This window comes from Syngnathoides biaculeatus, chromosome 23 (assembly GCF_019802595.1).
Source record: "Syngnathoides biaculeatus isolate LvHL_M chromosome 23, ASM1980259v1, whole genome shotgun sequence".
Classification (NCBI taxonomy): domain Eukaryota; kingdom Metazoa; phylum Chordata; class Actinopteri; order Syngnathiformes; family Syngnathidae; genus Syngnathoides; species Syngnathoides biaculeatus.
This window is the reverse complement of record NC_084662.1, coordinates 11412733-11438124: the sequence shown is the minus strand read 5'-3', so window position 1 is coordinate 11438124 and position 25392 is coordinate 11412733. Positions and strand designations below refer to the sequence as shown.

Below are 25392 nucleotides of genomic sequence, written 5' to 3'. Positions count from 1 at the left end.
TTACAATTTATAGGTACTGCTTATAGGTACTACGCGTCTCTTAGTAACATAAACTCCCAGCGATGCTAAACACAACAGGACAGGAAATGCAGTGGCCCCGCTCGAACCGTGATTCGTAGCATATCAAAATGTCATGTTTATAACACGAATTTCTCACATTAGATCACATATGAAGTCAGTTTAAAGCACATTTTCGTTGATGACGCACGCTGCCTATTTATTTCTTTTTTCAATTTGCACTGTTTATTCAAAGCGTTCGCACACGTTTTTGTCGTAGACTTTTGTTGGACGAACGTGTTTCGTCACAGACAAATTGACCATAGAGATAAATAACCACGTGATAAATACGATATAGATGCTTAATAGTATATAGTTCAGCGGAACTCGAAATCTCAAGTATGTAATGACATTATTATTATTATTATTGTTATTTTTGGAACATGTTACGGTATATGTGTCGAAAGTGCATACGAGACGATAAGACCTTTCTGGAGTGTTCTCAGCAGAGGCCTTGTTGACTGAGCATGCGCACTGGTCTCGTTTTTCCAGTTTCAAGAAGGAACCACGCTGTCGTAGTTTAGATAAAGTGACCGATAAATCCACCTCAAGTTCAATAACAGAGTTCATGGAAGCTCCTGGTAAGATTCCAAATCGCGTTTTTATCCACCTAGTTGGTTTGAAGGTACCATGCAAAATACGGTATATGTTGATAGTTAGCCCGGGCTAGCACATTTAGAGAGGCCGCCGGGTTCGTCTATTTTCTGGAGGAGGCAAATGGCGCACAGCCACACTTTTTGTTTCTTAGAAACGGGAAGGTCAGCGGGTATTTAAGCGGCTCCGTCGCTATTAAAGTTAACGTTGGTTATTTGGATTGCACTACTTAAATGTGTAGCCTGTTTGTTTTTGGCAAAAAACACTACAATATGAAACTAGCTTTTGCACACGTTAACTGCGGCATTAATGTCCAGGAAATAGACGCTTAGCAAAAGGCCCAACCTGGAGTTGGACGTTTATGGTTATTGGCGGCGTTGTTTGCACGGTAAAGTACAATCATAATTCATCGATTTCAAGCCTACCTATCTTCAAAATATGAAATGCCATTTAATTTGTCGAAATGTTGCCTATGATATCAAATAGGCCCCCTCCAATCTACACGGTGTCTAACGCCTGGCTAACAGTTTTCCACTCTCTTTGATATATTTCTATTGATGCCTTTATATGTTCAAATGTTGAAACTGTCCTACACAAAATTTAAATAGGTCTTAATGATGCTCCGAGAGGCGTTATAATAATCCGTAGAAAGAGACTCGACTGTGACGCAAGTGGTTGGAGCGTTGGCCTCGCGGTTCTAAGGACCAGAGTTCAAATCCGGCCCCGTCTGTGTGGGGGTTTGCAGTTTCTTCCCGTGTCTGCACGGATTTTGTCCGACCTCTCCGGTTCCCTCTTGCATCCCAAGAACATGCATGAATTGGAGACTAATTTGCTCATGGTGCTAATTTCTATATGCTTTTCTTCTGGGTAGATGATTAACAAGGAAACCATCTGAGACCTGTCGAGATTAAGTGCGACAGCCCTCAATATCAATTCCAGATTCGGTGGCATTTTTACAACTTTTGAACTATTTTATAGGTACCTGATTATTGGTATAATTTCATTTGCCCTTTATTGTAACCTGTTGACCACAGGCTTGTATGTATAGAATTGGGTTGTTATATAACATCTAAAGTAAAAAAATCCTTAGCAGATTTAGCAAGATTTGACAGTCAATTATTTCTTATGTGCCCAGACTTTCGGGACACCTTGTACAGTGATTCTCCCCAAGACCTATATAGTTAATAAGGCATAAAAAATAAATAAACTAGTGGTTCCGATTTCCCAACCGACCCTTGAAATTCCCGTCGATCCTAACATTTTTACACCATGTAATAAATATGTCATGCGCGCATTCGTGGCGAGTGCGGCCTGCGCACCGCTGCTAAGGCACAGTGTTAAGTCGGGTGTTTGATATGGCGTCAGGTCGCTATCAAAACAACGAGGGCTCAAATCCGTAGAAGCGAGCATAATGGGCACATTTAAAAAGCACACAAAATGCTCGACGTCATAGCCGGAGCTGCGACGGCGTGGCCATGTGCCACTTCCTTGTGCCCTCTGTTGCACCCCGATGACATTGTGTATTTTAGCCTCTTTTTTCACGCCACTTGTTGCCAGATCGTGGTGTATATATGCGAGTTCATGAGCATCAGATACCGTATCTGCTTTATCCCATGTTATAGCGTTAATGAGCCATATCAAGTCAAGTTATGTTGCCATGTCTTTTTTTTTTAACATACTTTTTCTTTTTGGACCACTTCTTTTGCCTTGTGATTTTTGTACCGTCACCCTGTTGGACTGCCTTCATTCATTTATTCATCATCTCTGCTAGTGTTCCGGTGTTTTGCAATCTGAGACGTCATCATGAATTTTGATCTCGTTATGCACGAGAGCGTGAATTAATGAGCACTGACAAGAAAGTGGCGACACCATGTGCTGGAGACAGAGTAAAAGTATTTTGTTTAAAAAAAAAAAAAAAAAATACTGATCCTAGTTCTGAACTAAACTCTTACTCATTCATTTCAGCAGGCCTTCATGTCCCCGAAGACCCCATTACTGGAATGCTGGAATCAGTACCCAATGCCATGGCAAGTAATGGAGAAGCACACCCTCCTGCTCCAAACCAACCCGCCGACTGGACCATGGAGCAAGTCGCCCCAGTGCCCAACACGGATTCTGCGTCTGGGGCAGGAGACCACCCCAACCCGCCATTGCCTCCGCCGCCGCCGCCTCCTCCCGAGGCGGGCTCTTTTGAGAAAGGCGCGGAACAGTTTCAGATCGCCAACGCTCCACTGTATCCAAATGAGCAGCCGCCACCACCGCCACCCCTTCCACCTCAGCCCCCGGAACAGCCGCCAGAAGTTGAACCGGAACCCGTGGCTGCTCAGCCGCTTACCCAGGATGTGACCAATCAAGGTAAAATAAAAGATGCTCATTCAACAAAGGGGCAGATGTTTGCATAATGTGTATTGATATTTTTTTCAAGCCAGTTAATTACCATTTCTGGGGTTTAGAATCACTGCATTGTGGCCTCTTTTTGGTTTTCCCACAGATAGCACTGAGGCGTCACAACCCCCTGATGATGGCATGGAGCTCGAAGATGCCCCCAAAGACTCAGCTCAAGAGCCTGCCACCCAGGAAGTAGTCCCTCAAGAACCCGTCGTTCAAGAAGCCATCGTTCCTGCAGAGCCGGAGCTCCCTAGCGAGTTTGAAAGGCTCTTGAAAGGATGCGAAGACAGTCCAGAGGACTTCAATGCCTGGGTCTACCTGCTGCAATATGTGGAGCAAGAGGTAAATTCAATACAGATGTCTTGTCAGTGACAATGCGGCCATCTGGAAATTAATCTAAACAATGAATGAAACTCTTCTTTCTTCAGAATATTCTCGAAGCAGTGAGGAAGTCATTTGACATTTTCCTTATGCGCTATCCGTACTGCTACGGCTACTGGAAGAAGTATGCTGACATTGAGAAAAAGCACGGCTACATACACGTGGCGGAGGAGGTGTACCGCAGAGGCTTGCAGGCGATCCCGCTCAGCGTGGACCTTTGGTTGCACTACATGACCTACATCAAGGAGAACTCTGACACGAACGACCCAGAGACGGAGGGACGCATTCGAGCGTGAGTAGGGAGGCCCCACAAGTCTGTTTTACTGGGGGTCCTTAGTTTACCACGGTCCCACTAAATGACGAGGAGTGAACGTCTGGCCTTGACCCACATTATTTGTATTTACCTACATATGATATCCCACAAGAAGCCTCGCCTGCATGTCAGACCTCTCCTTGCATCTTCCAATCACTCTGATAAGCATGGCTGCCCTTACTTTGTGTTCTACACTAGTTCCACATCCACTAACATGGTGCTTTAAAAGGTGCCAGGGCATTGGGTTCCATATTTGGGTATTACAAAAAGAGAAAAAAAAATCCAACGGCAGGTGCGAAGAGCTGAGGAAAAATTTGTGATAAATTTGTTTTGCCTTGTTTTTATGTTCTACACGAAATATCACGCGTAGGTTCTATACTTATGTGTGGCTGAGTTCGAGCTAGTGAAGCATAACAGTGTGTACAAATTGGGGCTACTTCTTTGTCATTGGCGTGGAATGCCATCGTAAACCAAGGACCCTCAGTAGTAAAATTTTTCTCTAGCCCTTTTATGCAGAGCACCATACACCCCAAGTCAATTTTGTCTTTGTTTCCTTTCCAGGGCATACGAACATGCGGTGCTGGCGGCTGGTACAGACTTCCGCTCGGACCGCCTTTGGGAATCCTTCATTTTGTGGGAGACGGAACAGGGAAAACTCGCAAATGTCACCGCCATCTACGACCGTATCCTGGGCATCCCGACGCAGCTCTACTCTCAGCACTTACAAAAGTAAGACCAAAGAATGGAAAACGATAGAGCGATATTGCCCAGCTGCAAAAATAATTGAAATTACCCTGACATATGTACTAGTGGTGGGCAAATAAAGATTCATAACACAATGGGGCTTTGCAGCCAATTGGTTGATTTGAAATAAAAAAATAAAAATAAAAAAAAACACCTTTGCACATGCAGGTTTAAAGATCACGTGCAGAACAACCACCCCAAACACTTCCTGTCAGAAGAGGAGTTCGTCCAGCTCAGGCTGGAGCTCTCTAAAGCCAACCTGGCCTCCATGGTGCGTGAAGACGGAGAAACGCCTGCCCCCCAGGAGGATTTGCCGCCGGGCACAGAGGATCTCGCCGACCCAGCTAAGGTAAGAGTCCTGTTTCCGGGCCTCAAGGGAAGAATTTTTAAAGAACGACAAAAAAAAAAAAAAAAGAGAGAGAAATTCTCGAGTTAGATGGCGGTTGCCTTTTGTCCACCATGACATGGATTAAGAGAAGAGTTTGAAGAGTTGTCTTTATGTCGGCAGCCAAGCCAAAGACAGCCAAGGGGGGCTTCACGCTGGCATCCTGTCAGGGACACTCGCCCTTAAACTAAAAGGAACAACTGAGGCCCATTGACCCGCAGCACCTCCACCTAGAGGTTGATATGCAGGGTGCATATATACGTCCCCCCTCTGCAGTCCTCTTGTCTCTGGTGATGTAAATCTATGGCTGCGGGACCGCCACCGGCAGCTATTACATCAAGTGGAACAGGTGATTATTGTCAAGCCTTCCAATAGCGTTTGCTTTTTCTGTGTTTTCACAGAGAGTGACAGAGATTGAGAACATGCGCCACAAAGTGATCGAGGCCCGACAGGAAGTCTTCAACCACAACGAACACGAAGTCAGCAAGCGCTGGGCCTTTGAGGAAGGGGTAAGACTCGACATTTTTTCAGTATAGAATTTTGTGTATGTTTTTATTTCTAATGTGCAACACGTGCAATTTTAGATCAAGAGGCCGTACTTCCACGTGAAAGCCCTGGAGAAGACTCAGCTGAACAACTGGCGGGAGTACCTGGACTTCGAGATGGAGAACAGCACCCCAGAGCGCGTGGTTGTTCTCTTTGAACGCTGCCTCATCGCGTGTGCTCTCTATGAAGAGTTCTGGATCAAGGTATCAAGGCGTTTTCTTTCTCTCTGCTCCACTTCTACTATCACCGCTTCCCTGCACTTTCCCCCCCGCCATCGATGACAATCACACGGAGTAAAACGGGAAAAAAAGCCAAAAACGACAAAAAAAAAAAACGTTCTGCACTCTTTGCGTGTAACGTTGATATGTGACTGTATCTGTTGTATTAGGGGATGGCCAGCTTGCCACACAAGATTTGACTGCAGCATTTGCCAACTGCATCTTCTTCGTCTCCCACTACCTTACAGAATCTTATCTAATTGGTTCCATGAAGGTGCTGATGGGTTTACACAGAAAAATTCTAAGAACGATCTTGTCAATGACGACCTTCACCAGGGTCCGAGAAACGGGAAATGTAAATGTTGTTTCTGTTTTTTGCCTTTCTTTCTCTCTCCCCTTTCCTGTCCTCTGCTTGCTCTCCTTCCCACTTTCTCTTATTTTCACCCTTAAAAAGTACGCCAAATACCTGGAGTGCTACAGCACGGACGGCGTCCGGCACGTCTACAGGAAAGCGTGCACTGTCCACCTCCCAAGGAAGCCCGCCATCCACCTGCTGTGGGCTGCCTTCGAGGAGCAACAGGGTGAGTGCCACAGAAGTAAATGAAACACTAATATAGGCTTAGAGCTCGGAATTTTTAAAGTTATATTCTTTCATTCTACATTTCATCCTATCGTATAAGATGATTAAAAAAGGATTGCATTATAACTGAATAATAACACAAAACTGAAATCACAGACCTTGTAATGAACAAAGCATTTGACTTTTAACCCTGAAAAAGAAGCAAACCAGTATTTATTCCAACTTCTTGTTCCAAAATCAAGCCTTTTTATTGCAACTGAGCCATTTAGTACAGTGGTTTTCTCACTTTGTACATGAAATAACTCCTAAAACATGCCTGGGCCACTCCAGAACCCACAATTTGCTGTGTAGGTTAACTTTTTAAGAGCTGGATTAACAGGTTTTAGAGGGACAGAATTTTTCCTGATATGGCAGGTGTTGAAATACTTACTTGCAGCTGTAACATACAAATATATATATAGTTTTTAAATCATGCATGAGTTCCAGATTTTTACTTATTTTTTTGGTCTCACAGTGGACACGACATGCACCCCTCCATGATTTCAAAGTGGGAGAACTTGCAAAATCATATGGTGTCCAAATGTCCTCATTGTATGTAATGTACTGAACTGTAAAGTACTTTAAAAGGAAAGTCTTTGTCCTTAGTTTTGTTTTAAGAGAATATGAAAAGTATTGAATCTCCAGCAAAAACTCATCTAACAATGAACAAAAAAGTAAGAATAAATAAATAAGTGGGATTTTTTTTTTTTAAGCTTTATTACAAATGCAAGCATGGCTTTGGAGCATCACGCCCGTGACATATTTATTACGGTGTGTAAAAATGTTAAGGTTGGAATTTTAAGGGTCGTTGGGAAATGGGAACCACAATATTTTTTTTCTTTTCTTATTCTTTTTTTTTTAAAGCCTTATGTATCTAACCTGCGATGATAGTCTATTTGCTCATTGGGAATAACTGATTTGAGCTATTTTCATGGAAAAATGTAGGACATTTTTCCAATTGGAAAAAGTGCCATAATTACATGTTTTTACTAGTAATACGTTGACGTACTTAAAAGCTTAACTCACTGTTTTCCCTGCACTTTTTCTCCTCTGGTTTCGCTCCTCCACAGGCAACGTGGATGAGGCATGCAGCATCCTGAAGAACCTGGAGGTGGTGGTGCCCTGCTTGGCCATGGTGCGTCTGCGGCGGGTTAGCCTGGAGCGTCGGCGCGGCAACCTGGATGAGGCGGAGGCGCTGTTGAAAGAGGCAGTGGAGTCGTCCAAGACCACCATCGAGACATCCTTCTATGCCGTGAAGTTGGCTCGGCAGTTCATCAAGGTGCACAAGAGCCTGAGCAAGGCCAGGAAAGTACTGTTGGATGCCATCGAAAGGGATCAGGTAACAACTTATGAAAGTCTCACCTCAATTATATGTTGGACTCATGTTTCGTAGCAACTATCAAGGGACCTTTGTACGTATATTTACACTGAATATGAAAAGTTTTAGAACCCCTTATTTAATGATATATATTCTATATATTATAATGTAATTATTTAATTTTTCATATTGTGCTTTTTATTTTGATTCTTGGAACTGTAATGCCTTGTGTTAGAGGCTGGATTTAAGTGAAATACAGTGAGCTACAACAGTATTTACTCCACCACCAATTGGGCAAGTTCTCCGACTTAAATACATGAGTCATCATTTCATCACGGTTATACCTTGGCTATGAGAGACAAGAGAAAAGAAATCTAGCCAACAGTTGATTTTTTTTTTTTTTTTTTTAAAGAATTTATTTACAAATTATTGTCAAGTATTTGATAACCTACAAACAAGGTATCTGGCTCTCATTGACCTTTACCTTCAAGAGGCTCCTCTGTCCTACACTTAATGGCTGTTAGTGCCAACTATTTGAACTTGTCAGTCTAAAAGACGCCAATTCACAACCTGTCACACTCCAACCTCCACTGATCCCAAGACCCACACCCCAGCCAATGTGGCTCACTTTCTGGACCTTAATACGAAATAACAACCGTCGTACTTGGCTCCAACAAGACCAACAATCCCAAGACCTCAAAACTGTCAAGGGTCACGACACTACGAATAGTGAATCTGCAATAGATAAGCAGCTTGGTGTGAGGAAATCAATCGATGGAGCAATTACCACAAAATGGAATGCATACAAGACCAGTATGTCCTTTGATCTGGGGCTCCGTGCAGGACCTTAACTTGTGGGGTCAGAATGATAATATGAATGGTTAGCAGGGCGACTGATTGATGGACTTGCAGAGAGCTGGGATCAAATCAATTATTAGCCCATCAATTACACACTACCCCGTGAGGGACTCAAATCCTGGAGTGCCAGATGTGTCCCCTGCTTAAGTCAGTACATGCCCAGGCCTATCAGAAGTTTGCTCCTAAGCATTTAGATGATACAGAAGAGGATTCGGAGAATGTCATATGGGCAGATCCAAAGAACATCATAACTACTGTAAAGGATGGAAACGGCATGCTTTGCGGCCGTTTTTCCAGCACAGGGACCAGGATAACTGACCCTTGTAAAGGAAAGAATGAATGGGACCATGTATTGTGAGCTTTTGGGTGAAAACCTTCCATCAGGAAGGGGCATTGATGAAACGTGGCTGAGTCTTTCAGCATGGCACCGCCCAGGCAATGAAGAAGTGGATCCATAAGAGGCATTTCGAGGTCCTGGGATAGCCTAGCCAGTCTCCAGGTCACAACCCCATAGAAATTCTTTGGAGGGAATTGAAAGCAAGTTGCCCAGGGACGGCTCCAAAACATCACTGCTTTAGAGGACATTTGCACGGAGGAATAGGCCTAAATACCAGGACCACTATTTGAAGACCTTGTGAAGACAAACAGAAAATGTTGGTCCTGTGTCACTGACAACAAAGGGTATATAGCGGATCATCTGCCTTTTTAGTGAAACTTATTTCAAGTATTGATGAACTTTTGTTATTGATAAAATACTTTCCTACCATAATTTGTTAATAAATTATTGAAGAAAGACTTTAAAAATTATGTGACCCCCCACCCCCCAAATTTTGTATTTTATAGGTGAGGTATAACTATGATGAAAATTAGAGGTTTCGCATCTTTTGAAGTCAGAGACTTTGGTGGCTGTCACACTATATGTGCTAGGATTTAGGCCTCTGTGATTTTTCTGGATGTTTCTTCACCACAAAGTCCGAAACCTTCTCCCACATTTCCAACACTTCTTTATCTCAGTGGTCGAGATAACCTCCAACTCTGTCTCCTTGTCAGAACTCTCATGCCGTGCCTCTATTGGTGTCGCATCAGTCACTCCTTTAATTTCTCTGTCAGGTCCTCCTCGACGCTGTGGCTTCAAATAATTGTCATCCTTCTGTCTTGCGTTTTCGACTCGATGGATTTCCTCTGCTTGAGAATCGTAAATATTGAACTACAGTATCTGTAGTTATGAGTATACCCCTTTTAAGAGCGAAGGAGGCCTACGTGAGCAAAATATTTTAATGCTAAAGTTTGGTGGCCCATCAAGTGTTTTCCAATGACTGATAGCTTAAACTGATAGTTTATAAAACAATTGCTTGAATTTAAAGATTCAATGTGAATGTATTTTTTTTTTTTTTGGTGTAAACTCCCAACAGGATGTTAATAAACCTTAAACACACTCCTGCAGGACAGAAGAACAGCCTTCTCAAGCCTGCTACAAGGAACAGTGTGCGTTTACCCATTGGTTAAAACCCATTCGTGGGCAGCGTCCCATTTTTGGGACTTCGTGATTTTCATGCATTATATCCTTCAGTATATCAAAATATTTAAGTGTTTTAATCTGAAGCCATAATTTGGTATCAGGAGAGGATAACTCTTGGGTCAAAGTTAGCAGTTAGATTTTTGGGATATTATAAATTAGTAAAGTTATCATATAACTTAACCGTAAATGAAAAACAAGTGTTATTTCCTAGATTTGTGGCCTGTTAGGAGACTTTTATGTTAATGAGGCAAAACATTGCCACCCAGTCTATGAATGGGTTAAGGAAGTTGCAAACACAACCGGTGCTGTGGCACAGGTTTTCTTCAATATGCGTTTTTGTGATCTTGAGAAGCCAAAATATAAATCACTATTAAATTTGGAATTATTTCCTAGACCTGGTGAGACTGCTAGAAAAACAATCCAGTTGGATGTTAAATTGTGAGTAATGACAAGTTAGTGAAACCTATTTTTGTGATTTATGGTAAGATTTTTAACAAAAACCAACCTCAGCCTTTGTTGAGGCCTGGTACTTGCTGCATTTTAGTAAATAAAATTCCCTAGTCACTAAATGTGGAAATTCAGCAGTAAACTTCTTGCTGACCTTTGAACTTAATCCACTTCTGAATCTAAAATGATCTTACTGGTTTTCCCTGTCAGATGAGTCCCAGGCTTTACCTCAATTTGCTGGAGCTAGAGTACAGCGGTGACGTCACTCAGAACCAGGCCGAGATCCTGGCCTGTTTCGACCGGGCCCTCAAGAGCCCCATGGACACGGAGTTGCGCCTCCTCTTCGCCCAACGCAAAGTGGAGTTCCTCGAGGACTTTGGCACCGACATACATGCGTGAGTTCGTAGCATCATGTCCCAAAGTTACTGTATTTTAGGCTGGATTTATACCACACGTTTAAAATGTCGTTTATTTTTTCCTGACAGGCGCAGACAATTTTGATGTGCGTCATGACAAAAAAGCACATCTGTTTGAATTAGAATCAGACCTTTTCCAAATGTGGCTAAATATTTAAAAACAGATTTGTGTCGGATATGTGCTTAAATTCAAAACTGGTGAATTCACTGTCAGCTTGTCGTGGAGTGTTTGGTGACATACGTGGTTGTCTACACGTAAAACATCTACCGTAAATCTACATTTGAAGCCAGAAGTGCACATACAGCGTGCAAAAACGCGCATTTCAGGGGCGTAAACTGAAAACTTTCCCAGCCGGTCACAGGGGACATAAACAACCTTTCAGATCTCACACTTGGAGGCAGTCTAGTTGCTAATTAACCTAGGATGCATGTTTGGGGGATGTGGGAGGAAACCGAAGTACCTGAAGAAAACACACGCAGACACTAGGAGAGCATACAAACTCCACATAGGCGAGGCCGGATTTGAACCCAGGTCCTCACACCTGCCAGGCAAATGTTCAAAGCTGTCACGCACTGTGCTGACTTGAAATGTTTTTCTCGGCTGTAGGAACTTGGACCTAGAGTGTGAATCAAGCCATGTGTGTTTTCAGGCTGGTGGCAGCTTACGAAGAACTACAGAACCTGCAGAAGGAAGTGGACGCGTCAAAGACTAAACCTGAAAACGGCTACGACAGCTCTCAGGAGCCCGACGCCAAGCGGCTGCGCTTGGACGACGGGTCAATGGGCGCCGCCGCCGCCGCTGATATGCAAGCAAGCAGCGCATACAATTACAACAACTGGTACCAGGTGGGTTTGCCTTGTGGGGGTCACTACAAATATTGTAGTTTTGCCTTAACTTTGTTTCGTTAATGCTGCATCTCAAATCCCTTCCCAATGAAAAAATTATTTTATTTTATTTTATTTTTTTTTTTTTTAAGAATAGCACACTACAGTATTTTATAAGAACACACAATAATAAATGGAATGTTTAGGATGAATAGTATACATCAATTCATGCAGTAGACGGTCATAACTACCGTAATTTCTGGCCTATAAGCCGCGACTTTTTTCACACGCTTTCAACCCTGCGGTTTATGCGGTGATGCGACCATTTTGTGCATTTTTCCTAACGGCCACAAGGGGGCACTCGAGTGGAAAAGGTAAGAGTGAGACCGATGGAATATATATGCCGAGGAAGTGACTTTTACCGGTGCGGCCTTGTTAGCGCTGCGCTAGCGTGTTACTGCAGTGTCTCAGTGATTTTTACCAGTTTTTATTTTATTTTTACCGGCCCTGTTAGCATGGCTTATGCGTTAGCACCACGCAGCTAGTATTAAACTCTCTGTGTACCGTCTTTGTAAATATTTCGTGTTTCAATGTGGGCACTTGTGGCTTTTACACAGGTGTGGCCTATGTATGTACCAAATGGTATTTACTGGGTGAGGCTTATAACCAGCTGCGCTCTGTAGGCCGGGAATTACAGTACTTATGAATCTGAATCTGCAGTATATAGTTTTTTGTTCAAGACGATCGATGGTGTTTTGCGTTGTGTGTTAGCATTAGGATAGTGGCAATTTTCTTACAATAATTGACCTGTGACAGTTTTTTTTTTTTTTAAGTCTTTCTGGTAGATCTTTGTAATATGGGCCTGGGCTTAAAGGTTGGGAAACTCTGGTCCGCCTTACCTTTCAACTTTTCCCCTCTTCTCCTTTTCAGCAACAGTATGGCGCCTGGAGCCAAAACTCATGGAGCCAGTACAACCAATACGCCCAGTATAACCAGTACTACCCTCCTCCTCCGACATGATGGACAACACCCTCGGCTCGGTCTCTCATTTGAGAATGTGTCTAGCTTTTCAAATTAAAAGACAACCAGCGCCACTGTTCCAAAAATATTTGTTTTTGATAGTTTGAATCAAGCTAATTATTTCAAATACCGTACACTTTGTAGCTCCTGTTTGGTGATATGAGTTTATACACGTTGATGTCCCACATTTGTCAGTCATTTTTTTTCTTGAACAAATGGATACTTTAGGTAAATTCTCATGTTGGATACTCCTCCCCCCTCCCCCTTCCAATGATTGACCAGTATTGTTGAAAATGGCTTGCTCGTTTTGACAATGTAGTTTTAACGGCTCAAGAAATGTTCTGTTTTGGGTTCCTGAAAAGTAATGTGAATTCGCAGATACCAGGATTTTCCCCCCCGATGCCAGCTTTATGATGCATGTTTGGGAAAATCCGTTTTATTTCCAAACCCCCCACCCACTCTTTGTGCTCTAGACGGGAAGGCTCTTGTTTTTCATTGTCCCTGTGGGTCTCTAAATTTATTTTTTTTTTTTTGTTTTGTTCAAATAAACTCCAAATGAAGAGTCCCAGTTTTATTTTGTCCTGACTTGATTTCATAATAAACAGATTATCCTGACTTGTCCCGGCTCTATTTATAGTTATTGTGATTATCATTAAATCATTTTTTTCTTATAGCTAAGCATGTTTGTATGCACTAAAATTTGCTCACCTAGTAACAAATGAATCAAAGTGTAACTCAATGTAATGTTTATGTCTGGATCGTAACTTTAAAGTATCCAGATGTCGAAGTGAGGTAGACTTCATGACGTGCCAAGAATTGGGTAGGCCTCGTACAAACATGCGTGTGAATTGTTTCCCATGAGGCATGTTTCAAAAAGTGTGGTTTAAATTTTGAATCTGACCTGACTGAAAATTTTAAAATACTGTTGGTGAGCCCTGAAGTCAGGGTTTTAGTTTGCCACATCCAATATGGCAGCGACGCATAGGCGTTGCCACCTCTGCCTCACGCGTGCTCGCGCCTGACGTAAAAGCACGTAAAGCAGCACATGCGCAGTGTGGTCACGTGTACCATCCTTTTCTAAGCTGCGTGTCTAAAGACTAGCATCAAAACGAGGTAAGGCCTGTACAAACCGAGTGACAAAAGTGCATTTTAGTCCATCGGCGGTCGTTATCGCGTGTCATAAATGCTTCTAAAACACACTTGAACATGTTCGTTAAACGTTTACTCGAACACACTGATGATAATTTGTGTTTAGGCTGCTCTTTTTCTTCTCCCATGTACCGCATGTCACAGGGAGCGTTAGCTTAGCATTAGCTTCACGGCGACAACTCTACGACTTCTCTCGCTCCCTGTCCCCCCCAAAAAATGTTAATTTTCTATGTTTTGTCGTTATTTAAACAAGGCGGAAGTTTATTCCCCCCCAAAAAAAAATACAATAAAATAAAACAACCCCAGTAAGATTTGGCAACGAAATATGTCACTGGGTTAAGTGACTCCATGGCTAGTGTTACCGAAGTAGCGTTTTTCCTCCTTGTTACGCAGTAGTTTTCTTTGCGAAAAAGAACATATTTTTCCAGTTTGTTACGAATTATTTTAAATATTTTGGGAATTATATACATAACACCAACAGCGTGTTTTGCTTCCAAATTACTTTCACTTTATACGTTCACACCCGTGAAGGTAGTTGAGCCTCCTAACATTTATTCAACTTGTTCGTCGTGATTTTGTATATTTTCTATCTTTTTACTTAGTTTTAGCTATGATGCAAGTCATATTATTTATTGGACAAAATTTGTGGATTGTTTGTTTAAATGGTTTATTCTTTGTTAGCATCAACATGCAGCTTTTCCTGCGTGCCCAGAACACTCACACCCTTGAGGTGACCGGACAAGAGACTGTGGGCCAAATTAAGGTAATGGAAGTAAATTATAAAAATATTTATTTTAATAAGGCAGACAGTCAGATCTTGGAGCATTTTTTTTTTTTGTCTTTTCCACCCTTCAGGCTCATGTCCAGTCTCTGGAGGGTCTCCTTGTGGAGGATCAGGTGCTGCTGCTTGCGGGTTGCCCGCTGGAGGACGATGCTTCCCTGGCATCGTGCGGCATCTCCGAGCACGCCACCTTGGAGGTAGTCGGCAGGCTTCTGGGAGGTCAGTGTTGAATTATTCTTACAGTGCCTTCCTTTCAGAGTTCTGAGGTCGCGGGTTCGATCCCGGACCCGCCTGTGTGGAGTTTGCGTGTTCTCCCCCCCGTGCCTGTGTGGGTTTTTACTCCGGGCACTCCGGTTTCCTCCCACATCCCAAAAACACGCAACATTAATTGGACACTCCAAAATTGCCCCAAGGTGTGATTGTGAGTGCGCCTGTCGTCTGTCTCTATGTGCCCTGCGATTGGTTGGCAACCAGTTCAGGGTGTACCCCGCCTCCTGCCCGTTGACAGCTGGGATAGGCTCCAGCACTCCATGACCCTCATGAGCATAAGCGGCAAAGAAAATGGATGGATGGATGGATGGAATGAACCCATCTGTAAATCCTCTTGAGTTGTGGCTATTCCCGGTCACTGACTTGACATTTTTTTAAACAATCCAGTATTAAAGTGAGTTTTTCCTCCTTCCCCATCTAGGTAAGGTCCACGGCTCTCTGGCTCGTGCTGGAAAAGTGAGGGGCCAGACCCCCAAGGTGAGGACTGTTTCCTAAATGAACAGGTCTTAATTGTATTCCGACATTCAAAGCTGTTTTTACTTTTCAGTGTTCTTAACGTTAAATTTCATAAATTTCAAAGTCAATTTGTGATATTAAAGGTTCACATAACTGCTTTTCAATTTATAACATCTGTAGCTTTATAGTCAAGAGACCCAAGAATGACTAACCAAAAAAGTGATATTTTAGCTTACTAATTTGTTCCATAATCTTAAATTTTTCTGATTTTGGGGAAAAAAAATTACTCCGTCTATTACGTCGATATTGAATAGCATCTAGCTGCACGCTATTTTATAATGTCGCTGATCATCACTTCCATGGTAGTTTAAGCGACGCTTCTTAAAAAAGTGCTACGGAGGGAGGATGATATTGAAGTCAATATGTGGTACCAGGATTTGAATTTGAAATATTACGTGATCACAATTTCAATAGTTGTATTTCAGTGTAACTTTTCAATGTTAACAATTCGCTGTCTGAAATTGACCGTCAAAATTCAGGTCAGACCCGAACAGCCGGCCAATCACAGGTCCGCTTTCTTAGTCACGTGACGTCAAATACGAAGAAAGCGGAACTGGATTGGCTGGCTGTTCGGTTCTGACCTGAGGTAACACTGCCTGGTGCCACCGACGGTGAATTTAAGACAGCGAATTGTGGCAACTTTTAAAAATATGATCACTTTACATTTCAAATTCAAATCCATTTTTCTGTGGCATTTCAAATCCTGGTGCCACATATTTACTTCCATAGAACGAATGGGGTAGAGAGAAATCAAATTTGGCTGACAAAATAACGGGCCAATCCATATTTATCTACAGATGTAAATATTAATAGAAACAAAACACCGCATCTTAACCCCAAATGAGTTCTGACACTTAAGAATGTGGGCAGGTTAAAAGTCTATTATTAATAAATATTTGTCATGTAAAATAACCTTTATTAATCCCCCAATGTAGAAATTTGCATTATTTCAGGAGCAGTTATTGATATAGGAAATAGTAGGATTAAAAGCAAGACATAATTACATTTCTTCTGACGTGTACTTCTTCATACATGTCCTAGGAGTGCATTATACAAAAATAAATACCAAATGTATTCTCCAGTTATAAACTATGCAATTAGAAATTTCATTTGTTTGCAAAATAGTGTGCTGAGTTTTAATTTTGAGATTGATTAATGTGCTCTACATTATTTTTTACTGAGGTTGAAAAAGGTGAATTAATCTGCGGTGAGGCATTTTTTTTTGTGATGGAATGTTGAAATCTCACATATTGGTACTTTGATTCATGCTGCAAATGTAGCCACCATTTTGAGATTGAAGTAATAAACATTAAAATGACAAATATTGAAGCCAATGATTTATGATCGTTGCTCAGAAATGTTGACAAAACGTGGAAATTAAAAAAAATTGACATTATTCGGGAAGTGAATTTTTATAGGTTGGCAGCTCGGTATATCTGTCAATTGTTAAATTTACTGTCCTACATAAAAATCTGAAAATATGGAAAAGCACGTTTTTAGATAATTCATTCTTGAACAGAAAAAAAAATTGTACATGAATTTGGTTTAAAATCCCCCAGGTATTCTTCTAAATGCTTCAATATAGTGATTGTAAAAATATTATGTATTACATTGATATTTAAATATTAAAAATGTTAAAATCTCTATACTCCTTTGGAAAGAGCAATATCTTTAATCATGCTGTTATGGTCAAAAATAGTGACTAATGTATGGATGTCTTCCATATGACAAGTTTTGTATTTCATTTGTCTTTTTTTTTGCTAATTTAACGTATGTTTTTGTTTTGTTTGCCAGGTCGACAAGCAGGAGAAGAAGAAGAAGAAGACGGGCCGCGCCAAGCGTCGCATCCAGTACAACCGCCGCTTCGTCAACGTGGTGCCCACCTTCGGCAAGAAGAAGGGACCCAACGCCAACTCCTAAAGAGTGCGTGCGGTGATCGCGCAGAGTTGAAATGTTTTCCTGTCAATAAAACGTTCAACTCGGCGCATACTAGCAGCATCTTTTTTTTATGTTTGGACCGCAAACAAAACGGCTTGAATCCAAATGCTAATGTGCTAACGCTCAACCTTGTGTGTGAAATCATGTGACGAAAAACAGCAGTCTTGTTTGTAAGATATTTTATGCAAACCAAAAACATTTTTTTTTGTCCCCAAAAGGAGGACATTTTGACAGCATCAAAAGAAACAAAACGTACGTATTCGGGACACCTGTCGTTGAATGCGGTGAAAAAGTATTTGCCGGAGAGCACCAGAAAGGTGTTCTTGGACACCGTGAAAACTGCCTCCATGGTGGCACAACTCGTTGGTGTGTTGGCTTCACAGTTCTGAGGACACCGGTTCAAATCCCTGCTTAACCCTTATGCAGAAAAAAAAAATGGATGGATTTGAAATTTATGTAATAGGCATGCAAAAAAAAAAAAAAAGAAAAACATATCAGGAGGGAGGCAAATACCTTTTCAGGGCACTTTGTAATACACAGTAAAATGGAAAAAAAAAAAAAAAAAAAAGTGCACAACATTTTTTGGTGTGAACTTCCCAGTTTTGGCCCGTTTAGTCCACAGCCACCAGCTCCACCTCGAAGATCAGCTTGGCGTTGGGTGGAATTCTAGAAGGCAAAGTTAAGGAGAAAATGGACTGCAAAACAAACCGAAAAAAAAAGATCAATTGTAAGCTACCGAGTCAGGACCTTAAAAGTCCACGTCCATATCAAAAAGATACTTGGAGTCCGGGAGGCCCTTCTTCCCGTACGCCCACTCCGGCTCGATCTCCAGGCGGGCCGTCTCGCCTTTGCTCATGGTCAACAGGCCCTCGTCCCACTGCGGGAAGGCGACAGACGGCGGCGTTAACGCCACGCGTGGAGCGGAGCGGAAAGGACCGGAATGATAAGACGTACCCCTCGGATGACTCTGCCCAGGCCCACCTTGAAGCTCAGCGGCTTGGTTTGCTTTTTCTTTCTGGCCGCTGCAGGGACCGGTCAAATTGTTTACATCATCATCATCATCAAAATGAATTGGCCCAATAGCGGAACCCTGAAATATTATTAATACAACCGAAGCCCATTTTGTGTACCCCCCCCCCCCCAAGCACCTGAAGGAATGTTGGTGTCAAAGATGGTCCCGTCCTCCAGCGTGCCGGTGTACCAGCAGCTCACCGTGTCTCCTTTCTTCGGGAAGTTTGTCTTGTCGCCTTTTTTCAGCGTCGATTTGGTGAACCTGGGCGGACCCTGACGGGGAGCAACATGTGCAATTATTTGGAGTTATCGACCCCCCCCCCCCCCAAAAAAAAATAACAACCCCCCCCCGGCCTTCACCTCGTCCACAACTTCCGCCTTGACCTCTTTGGGCTTCTCGTCCAGTTTGACGGCTTTCATCTGCTTTGTCGCGTCTTCCACGGGCTCTGTGCCTTTAAATCGCTGCAAAAGATTTCAACAGAAATGGCAAAAAATAAAAAATAAATCATCCCTACATTGTGATTCAGAAGTAGTAGTAATGCATTTTTAATCATCACTCATTTTTCCTATTCTCACAAAAAAGGTGCTTTAGTGTTTTTTTTTTTTTTACTATTTAATTAGTTTTTTGGTCACTTTTTAAAAAGAATCTGAACATTTGGTCAGCTGTTACATGGCAAAACCATATTCAAAATGTGTAATTGCTTTAAGGGATGTCAATTATTCCACTGATCTAAAAAAAAAAAAAAAAGACTGGACAGCAAATACATATCTAGCGGTGTCGATTGGTCGAAGCCAGTTGGCCGCCATCTTGGCACTCCGAAAACGTGTGGACGACATGATTTACAGGTTGGATTGTGGCGGGGTTTTTGTTTGGCGAGTAGAATTAAAAATACGTCGTGTGAGCTTGACATTCTTTACAGTTCTAATAACATGAAAGATTTTTTAATTCGACTTGGTAAGATAAAAAAAAAAAAGCCTAAGAAGTGCAAAGGAAAGACGGAAGATAACGCCATGACTACAAAGAAACGTCGCATGTTACAGAGGGCCAGATTTCCGTCAGTTAACTTTTCCCAAAATAAGCTGTGAAGCACTATCATCATAACATAGCCAAAAAAAAAAAAAAGCATTTTTTGTCATAAAAACATTACATTTTAATTCAATCAGATATATTTCGGGAAATAAGGACTCGCAATTGTTCATTAGTGGTCTTTGCGACGTCCTATTTCAGACAAATTTAAACTTGTTTCCTCGCATTTGAAAATCAAATTCAATTTACAGAGTTCTGTATTAAGAAATTCATCAAAAAATTTCACAGAAAATGTGTTTTCTTGCTTAGCCACTGATGAAGTTTAGGAAAATATTTACATCGCTTTTGCGCAAAAAAACCTCGGCCTATAAAAGTGAAGCAGAGTGAACAACTGTAAACAAAACTTTGTTCAAGTGAATTAAGCCCATCAGAAAATTAAAAAAAAAAACACATCAAAAATAAACTTTAACAGTGTCAAAGTAAATCTTTGTAACTTATCTGCGGAATATTTTCTCAGTGCCACAAAACTGGCGATTTATGCACTCGTCGGCACGGTTGTTTTGGGAGTTTCAAGATGGCGGATGGCGACTTCACTTTTGGTGGCCAATGAGCCATCCAGTCCTTTTTTTTTTTTTATTTTATTTTTAAGAACAGTGAACTATTTTCATATATTCGTGGACATTCATTGAAAACTCAAATTTTTCCAAATACGTTTGCCCACGTGCACTGTGATTAGCTCGAGAACAGCCCTGGTTGGGGTGTCCTGCCCCCCCCCCCCCGTGCACAATGAATCCGTTTTACGTCACCTGCACCTTTTGAGCAGCAAACCAATTTGCTCCCTAGTATTTGTAATTCATTTTCTAAATATGACTTGCATTGTTTTGCGTGACTTAATTAACTCGCAATGGCATCATCATCACTCACTTTGCTGGCGAAGAGCTCGTTGTAGGCGGCGACGAGCTGCTCCTTCTTCGCAGTCTTGGCCACATTCTTGATGTTTCCCAGCAATTTGTGGTCGGTGAGGAACTAAAAAAAAAAAAAAAACCCACAGAAGGGGGGGGGCGTCCTCCTTAGGAACAGCAAGGAAGGGCTCGGTTTTGTGACGTAAAGAAGCCACTTTGTTTGCAAACACTCATTTCCGCCTCGTGGTGCTACAGACGCTACATCGCGCGAAAGGCGCGTTTTCGTCAAAATGCACGTTTCGAGAGGACAACAGCGGCTCGGCGATGACGCGTCGACAACGTACCGAATGCGCCGCGTGATCCTGGATGAACTTTATCAGGTCTTTCTTGGGCAAATCGTCACTTTTGAGGTGCTCGTCGCTCCACTCGCGCGCTGGTTCCTCCGCCATTTTGAGTGGACCGCCGACGGCCTCTGACCTTGGTCGTGAATGTAAAAACGAAAATAAGACAAAAAAAATACAGTTATAAATGTTACTTTTGTTATTATATGAATGCTCATATTGGTGCGGTGTATGTATTCAAAAAAGAAAAATAAGTACAACATTCTAATTGTGTCAAATCGGCCGCCAGGAAGTAAATAAAGGTGGCTGAAAACCTATTACTGCCACCTAGTGGCTAACCGTAAACCGACTAGAATTTCTCTTTTTAAAAATACGTTTTTATTAAAAAAAAATTATAGAATTTTAAGTTTGTATTTTCTTCAATAATTTTGTTTTCTAAAGAGTTAGTTCTTTTTGTGAAAATTTTCTGTTGTATTTTTTCCTGTTCAATAATTTATCTTTATTTAATCAATTTTCCAAGCAGTCAATCCTCACAAGGGTCAGGGAAGTTCTTACAGCCCATCCCACCTAACATTGGGCGAAAGGCAATCTACACCCTGAACTAGTCCCCAGTCAGTCGCAGGGCACATATAGATTCCAGACAACATTTCTGAGATTTTTTTTTTCCCAAGAAAATACATTTTATGGAAAAAAAACACCTTATATCAATCCTTTCTATAAAATTAAAAAAATATATAAAATAATATTCAATCCAAAATTGTAATATAAATAAATTCATTTTCTGTTTGTCCTTCACACTATGCGGTTGAAGTCGCAGTTACCCGCTAATGCAGTTACACATTAAAGCCACACAGGGGCAATATGCACACACTACTGACAGGCTGCACGGAAGGGGGAAAAAGCGTTCAATATACTGTACATAAATTCCCAACAAAAGTGAATCATACAAAAATGTAAATAGACACATTTCTTAAAAAAAAAAAAAAAACTAAAAAAGGTTGAGGTTGTGCTTATACGCTAATGAGCCAACCACGTGTGTGGGTGTTGTATTGCATCGCTGACGGCCAAATTTCACACCCTGAATACAATTTCATGTTCTGTACACTGTACATGTTAACGAGATCACGTGAGTCATTTTGCATTTCACCATGCAAGACCGCACAGACCGCATCTACTGCTTTTTCTTTGTCTTTCGGCTTTGTTGGCTTTCAGGGTCGCCGCAGCGAGTCATCTTTTTCCATGTCTGCATCGGTCTCTCGCCTCTGGACATGTCCAAACCAGCGAAGTCTGCGCTCTCGAACCTTGTCTCCAAAACCTCTAACTTTGGTTGTCCCTCTAATGAGTTAATTTCTAATCCTATCCTACCTGAACCTCAACATCTTCATTTCTGCTACCTCCAGTTCTGCTTCCTGTTGTTTTCTTCAGTGCCACCGTCTCTAATCCGGCCTTACCACTGTTTTATAAACTTTGCCCTTCATCCTAGCGGCGACTCTTCTGTCACATAGAACACCAGACACCTTCCGCCAACTGTGAACAGGAAGGGGCCCAGACCTGATCCCTGATGCTGCACCTTTTCTGTACTATAATAATGCACCTGTGGTACTCTTTTCAGGCGTGCAGTATAACCTTAAAATCGTCGCTGAATCACGTGGAGAGCCACGATTAGCATTAGCATTGTTTTCACCATGAGTAAGTAGTAGTATTAGTAGTACTGTTAATTCCCGGCCAACAGAGCGCACCTGGTTACAAGCGTCACGGAGTACATTTGGTACATATATACCCCGCAGTTGTGTAAAAGCCGCAAGTGCCCATATTGAAACGTAAGATATTTACAAAGAAAGAGTTTAATGCTCGCGCGGGACTAGCGTTAGCACCGTTCTAAGACTAACATCCATCCATCCCTTTTCTCCACCGCTTACCCTCATGAGGGTCGCGAGCCTATCCCAGCTGTCAACGGGCGGACCCCGCCACGTTGAACTGGTTGCCAGCCAATCGCAGGGCACATAGAGACAAACAGTCGCACTCACAATCACACCTAGGGGCAATTTTAGAGTGTCCAATTAATGTTGCATTTTTTTGGGATGTGGGAGGAAACCGAAGTGCCCGGAGAAAACCCACGCAGGCAAGGGGAGAACATGCAAACTCCACACAGGCGGGGCCGGGATCGAACTCAGAACTGTGAGGCCAACGCTTTACCAGCTGATCCACCGTGCTGCCCTAACGCTAACAAGCCCGATTAAAATAAAACTTATCGGTAAATATCAGAGACACGCCAGTAACATAGCAGTAACACGCTAGCACAGCGCTAACGCTAGCGCCGCGCTAACAGGGCCGGTAAAGGTCACTTCCTCGGCACATATATTCCACCGGTCTCACTCTTGCCTTTTCCGCTCGAGTGCCCCCTTTGCGCCCGTTGGAAAAAAAATGCACAAATTGGCCGCACCCCCGCAGAATTTGATGATCGTGTCTAAAAGAAGATCCACACTTTTTTTTTGTGCCAAAACAGCCTTTTCAAATTAAAACGTGTGCATTGAAAGAAGGAAAGAGTAAAGGAATGTTTAAGTGACGTCAAAAGTTGTACGCCACTTCCTGAAAGAAGTTAGTTAACAAAAACAGTTTGTGCCATCTACTGCTGCATTGTTGTCAGAGCGCACGCACGCGGGGCAGCCTTGCAGAAACCGCCGCCTCCTTTCCGAGAATTTTTTTCCCCTCTTGTGTTCTTCGCATCCATCAAGCTCAAAACAACAACAAAAAAAACGAGCTTCCGAAGCCTTTTCGAATGTGACAAAGCCAACAAACTCCCCGACGGCGACGTGACTGCCATGACACTCGTTTCTCTGTCCTCATCCTGTCTTTTTATTATTCTGTGCACTAACAGGAGAGATTATTCCTGCGAGGAGGAGGAAAGGGGAAGAAAAAAAAAGCCGTGTGGAGGTGTTTCATAAATACTAAGCAGACTAAACATGTTTTCTTATCAGCGAGCCGCTCGGCTGATATATTTTACATGTCCTGCTGATGGAAGCCGAGGGATGAAGATGGAATTCCAAAGCAATTTTCAATTACACAAAAACCCTCGTGTGTGTGTGCGCGCGCACCCGTGTGTGTTAGCACTTTTTAAAAATGGAGGCTTACAAATGGAATCCAATCTTGAGAGCGAACGCCGCATTCCAAGTTTTGACAAGACCGCGCTCGGGTCTTGGACTGGAAGGGCCGATTTGCATTTGAAATCTTTCGGGGCTCACATATGAAAAAAAAAAAAAAAAAACACCTCCGTATTTGCATTATAAAGTACTAAAAGTCATAACAAAAACAATAAAAGCAAACAAGATAATAATAAAATAATAAATAAATATACAAATAAAAAACATATTACTGATAATATAATAAAATAAAATTAATAAAAATATATTTTAGCTCCCTCTATGAAGAAGAAGGGGAACTATGAGACCGAAACGTTTCCCAGTAAGTGTCTGCTCCGTACCCAGAAGAAGAAGAAAAAAAACAAAAACAACAATCGTGCGAAAAAAGTGTGAGCAAATATGAAAAAACGGTGACAGTAAAACGGATAAAATTGGTCATTGGGAAAAAAATGGTGATGGTAGAAACCATTTGTGTTTTGTTGATCAAAGTGGATTAGAAAAGTGACAGTAAAATGATTTTTAATAAAGTACCGCAAAGCGATCAGTGTTTTGATAGCAAAAGTGGTAACAAAAATAATGGAAGTGTTTTGATGGCTGCTGTTTCAAAAGCAAAAGTGGATCGCAAAAGTGTGATGAAAAATGACAACAAATAAAATGATAAAATAAAATGATAGCAAAGGAGTGCTTGTTATCAAAAGTGGCAAGAAAATATACGTTCGAACGATAAAAGAGATCACGAAAGTGGGAACGAGAGTTGGAAGACAAAAGTGATCAAAAGGGTCACAAAAGTGGCCGTACAAAAAGGGTTAACTAAAACATGCTAATAACAAAAGTGATGTTATATCAAAAGTAAAAAAAAAAAAAAAAGTGGCAAAATGTGTTAGCTTAATTGCTAAAATGTGTTAACGACAGTGTTATAACGTTACTCAGGGGGCACGACGAGGGCGCTTTGTGATGATTCGGGATCTTTTTTTTTTTATTTTTGTCTTTTTAAGGTGAACAACTTTGCTACCCCCCCCCCCCACGCCTCAGATCCCGCTTTGAAGCTAATTTGACGGCATGCGGCCGGGAAGATTAAACACGTCAAGGCGGGCGTGGGACCGCAATGACACCGCAGATCTGGGGGCTCAAAACTTCCAAAGCCACTGCGGCTTAACTGAGAAAAGAAGAGAGCGCAAACCGCATTTGGAGATTTTGCACCTGCTGCACCGGAACCTAATCCTCCTCTTTGACAAAAGGCGCACGTTAGCGGTCACTGGCTCAGAACCGCCACAAGGGGTCTCCAGTGAGCACCGCCTTGTCACTTTTCAGGCAGGAAGTGGCCAAAAAAAAGAGGAAAAAAAGTTGCCGCAAAATTCTGAACAAAAGTACATATGACAAAAAAGGGACAAGACTAAAATATGACAACAAGAGTGATTTCAAAAAGTGAAACAGGATCACAAAAGTGACAGGCAAAAACTAAAATGATGAGGAAAAGTGCCATGAAATGTAATCACAAAAGCATGTAAAAAATAATAATAATAAAAGTGAGAACAAAAGAAATGTGACAATAAAAGTAATTAAAAAATTGTGATAACTCAAGTGGCAACAAAAAGAGGAACAATTTTTGACCACATTCATAAAGTCATAAAGTGACAATAAAAACATTTAGATTGGTAACAAAAGGGAA

General features: G+C 41.9%; 3 protein-coding genes across 7 annotated transcripts in view; 2 read left to right on the top strand and 1 right to left on the bottom strand.

Annotated features, from left to right (window-relative positions):
* Window positions 1-479: 479 nt before the first annotated feature.
* prpf39 (PRP39 pre-mRNA processing factor 39 homolog (yeast)) lies at window positions 480-13263 on the top strand. 2 transcript variants are annotated; one of them, XM_061812522.1, is made up of 13 exons: window positions 480-638; window positions 2617-3006; window positions 3143-3381; window positions 3468-3712; window positions 4295-4462; window positions 4646-4826; window positions 5264-5371; window positions 5447-5611; window positions 6081-6207; window positions 7316-7584; window positions 10598-10782; window positions 11454-11649; window positions 12559-13263. In XM_061812522.1, exons 1-13 carry the CDS (start codon window positions 626-628, stop codon window positions 12646-12648), a joined length of 2376 nt encoding a protein of 791 aa, XP_061668506.1. In that variant the 5' UTR covers window positions 480-625; the 3' UTR covers window positions 12649-13263. The 2 variants fall into 2 exon arrangements, with proteins under 2 accessions (XP_061668506.1, XP_061668507.1); XM_061812523.1 differs by having other exon boundaries at window positions 512-638; window positions 2620-3006.
* Window positions 13264-13686: 423 nt separating this feature from the next.
* faua (FAU ubiquitin like and ribosomal protein S30 fusion a) lies at window positions 13687-17347 on the top strand. Its single transcript, XM_061812607.1, has 5 exons — window positions 13687-13761; window positions 14479-14560; window positions 14653-14797; window positions 15270-15325; window positions 17159-17347. Exons 2-5 carry the CDS (start codon window positions 14486-14488, stop codon window positions 17282-17284), a joined length of 402 nt encoding a protein of 133 aa, XP_061668591.1. The 5' UTR covers window positions 13687-13761; window positions 14479-14485; the 3' UTR covers window positions 17285-17347.
* Window positions 17348-17464: 117 nt separating this feature from the next.
* fkbp3 (FKBP prolyl isomerase 3) overlaps window positions 17465-25392 on the bottom strand; it is a 33347-nt gene continuing 25419 nt past the window's right edge. For 3 of the 4 annotated variants that reach the window (XM_061812604.1, XM_061812605.1, XM_061812606.1), the window contains 7 exons: window positions 20587-20719; window positions 20265-20366; window positions 18674-18775; window positions 18451-18586; window positions 18257-18324; window positions 18082-18179; window positions 17465-17968 (listed from right to left, as the gene is read on the bottom strand). In XM_061812604.1, coding sequence (XP_061668588.1) covers window positions 17914-17968; window positions 18082-18179; window positions 18257-18324; window positions 18451-18586; window positions 18674-18775; window positions 20265-20366; window positions 20587-20719 — 694 coding nt within the window. In that variant the 3' untranslated portion in view covers window positions 17465-17913. The remainder of the gene's footprint in view (window positions 17969-18081; window positions 18180-18256; window positions 18325-18450; window positions 18587-18673; window positions 18776-20264; window positions 20367-20586; window positions 20720-25392) is intronic. The other variant, XR_009793845.1, reaches the window with a different exon arrangement.